The sequence below is a fragment of the Cotesia glomerata genome, unplaced genomic scaffold, assembly GCF_020080835.1.
Source record: "Cotesia glomerata isolate CgM1 unplaced genomic scaffold, MPM_Cglom_v2.3 scaffold_664, whole genome shotgun sequence".
In the NCBI taxonomy this organism is placed as follows: domain Eukaryota; kingdom Metazoa; phylum Arthropoda; class Insecta; order Hymenoptera; family Braconidae; genus Cotesia; species Cotesia glomerata.
This window is the reverse complement of record NW_025404308.1, coordinates 2,173-4,495: the sequence shown is the minus strand read 5'-3', so window position 1 is coordinate 4,495 and position 2,323 is coordinate 2,173. Positions and strand designations below refer to the sequence as shown.

General features: G+C 32.3%; 1 protein-coding gene across 1 annotated transcript; it reads right to left on the bottom strand.

The window, feature by feature from the left end:
* Window positions 1–782: 782 nt before the first annotated feature.
* On the bottom strand, window positions 783–1,800 carry LOC123274732. The gene is made up of 2 exons (XM_044742467.1): window positions 1,308–1,800; window positions 783–1,210 (listed from the first exon to the last, which is right to left on the bottom strand). The coding sequence occupies exons 1-2, from the start codon at window positions 1,690–1,692 to the stop codon at window positions 783–785; spliced, it is 813 nt and encodes a 270-aa protein (XP_044598402.1). The 5' UTR covers window positions 1,693–1,800.
* Between the last annotated feature and the right edge of the window lie 523 nt (window positions 1,801–2,323).

Here is a 2,323-nt window from a genome sequence, read left to right as displayed (position 1 = left end):
AGGGGGATACGACCTTGGGGAAACCGATTTTGATAATCTTGGACCTAGTGGTAGTACACTATGTGGGTATACCGCCTCTGAAATACTACAAAGTGCAATACTCAAAAATGGCTGAGAAAACGCTACTCTAAAGTTTCTTCTACCCAGCACTATAATATATTAATAGGTGCAAATACTTGATACATTAAATTATCTCTTTCCTTTAATAAAAAATTTTTCAATTTTAAACTTCATTTTCTATAAATTATCTGCGGTGGTACAAACAAATAATAAGTCGAGAAATTACCAATGGAAAATTATACATTTTTTAATTAACGTTAAAGCTAATATTTTATTATTACGCACTATGAGATATTATTACATGATCCTGCGTGATACTTATGATAAGAACATTCTCAAAACAAAAAGTTTTTCTACACCAAGAACAACAAATAAATAAGCTGCTTTTTACAATGACACGGTATTTTTAAACGGTCTCCCAATGAGAAACACCCATCATTGACATTAGTAAAAAAATTTCATGTGTCACAAAGCCCGCTGGCGAACTCAGGCATATTCCATCATGTTCTCGGAAATATTGGCGCGATTGACAAATTGGTGCATGAATAAATTCGAATGAATTTCTTTATGCAATCCTCTCGGGAATGAATTTCATAATTCTTGTCTAGAAGTTCAGCGTGTACTTTTGCGTAATCGTTGGATAAAATTTTTTCACCTGTTCATATAGAAATAGACATCAGCATGGTTGAACCTAACGGAGTACATTTTGGAGGTAGTAACTTTTAAAATGTGCATGTAGGCATTTTTTTATCATCCTGAAATATTTCATCATATAATTCTGGCTTCACTTGTCCTGTCCACGAGTCAATAATTAAAAGAAATTTATTTTTTTGAACATATGACATTAAACATTTCTCTAGAAAATTTTTATAGAGAGTAGTTGTCAGTTTTCCTGATTTTGATGATGTGACAATAACATTGTTGTATTTTTTTAAATATTCTTCTACGTTTTTCTTTATTCTTGGCCCAAAATCACCTGTAGGCTCTTGCAAACAAATAAAAACATGTGGTAGTAATTTTCTAGATAATGTTATGGTATATTGTGCAGTATATGAGTGTGACACCTTGGTCATGTCTTGTACTTTTGCAAACACTGTTTTGCTTCCTTTTTCCGTCAGTGTCCTATTAAACATTGATTGGTATTGACATCCTGAAAATATGAATTTTAAAAATCTAATGATTAACTTCAGATTAAATTTAATAATGGAATAAAAAATAATTAGTTTACCGTTAGAAAATTTATATACCTGTTTGATCTGTATTAATAACGAAGTCACTATCGAAGTTAGATATCAATTGTTTTGTTTGAATGCGAAACATTTCTGCAGAGGCGATAATTTCTGGCATGGTGTGAACTTCTTTGTCTGTTACAAATTTTGTAATTTTGCGTTGACGAATGTTGTGTCTTTGTTTAAATTTTTTTACCCATGGGTCGGACGCTGTAAATTGAAGATTAGGAAACTGGCTGGCTGCAGCTAAAGCCCATTGCTGCAAATTTCGTGTAGTCACTTGTTGATAATTTTGTCTTGCCTCGACGAAGCGGTCATACGTCCAAGAATCAATCACATGATATTTATCAAATTTAGTTCCACCATGTTCAACATCTTTTTCCCATACTTTCAAATGATCCATTCTCTTCAAATGACTACATCCATTTTTTTGTAATGTCTCTAGTTTCCATGAAGGGTGAGCTTTTGCTATGTTTAAAACTTTAATCCACAGATTCGGTAGAATCTGGCGCCAAGTTCCGTTCAAAAATCCCATTGTAAACGGAGCGCCAGACTACCGACTGTGTTTACTGTAAGCAGAACGGTATTTCGAGGTTGCAAAATTTTATTTAATTATATGGTTCTCCTTTTTCCAAAATGATATATTATAAAAGTAATTTATACTTTATTTTACTGATATTAATTAATTATAATCAATTATAACACTTAATTCACTTAAAATTATTAAATTTTATCAGCACAAACTATAGTAAGCCCAGAAATTTCGATCCTGACTTTTTTTCGATGGGGAATATCAGCGCCACAGACTAGATAAAATGAATATGTGTAGTAATCCTTCCTATAGACACGCAACTACAGTAAAAAAAAGTGATTCGTAGCTTGCATCTATGGCCGCCAGGGTGCACTGGAATTACATCTACATAAACTGTAGCTTCAAGGGGATAGTTTGCAGTAAAAAAATCCAGTCAACACGAGATTTAAGTTGTTATCAATTGTAAATTTTCATTATAATTACAAAAATACTAAAATCCGAA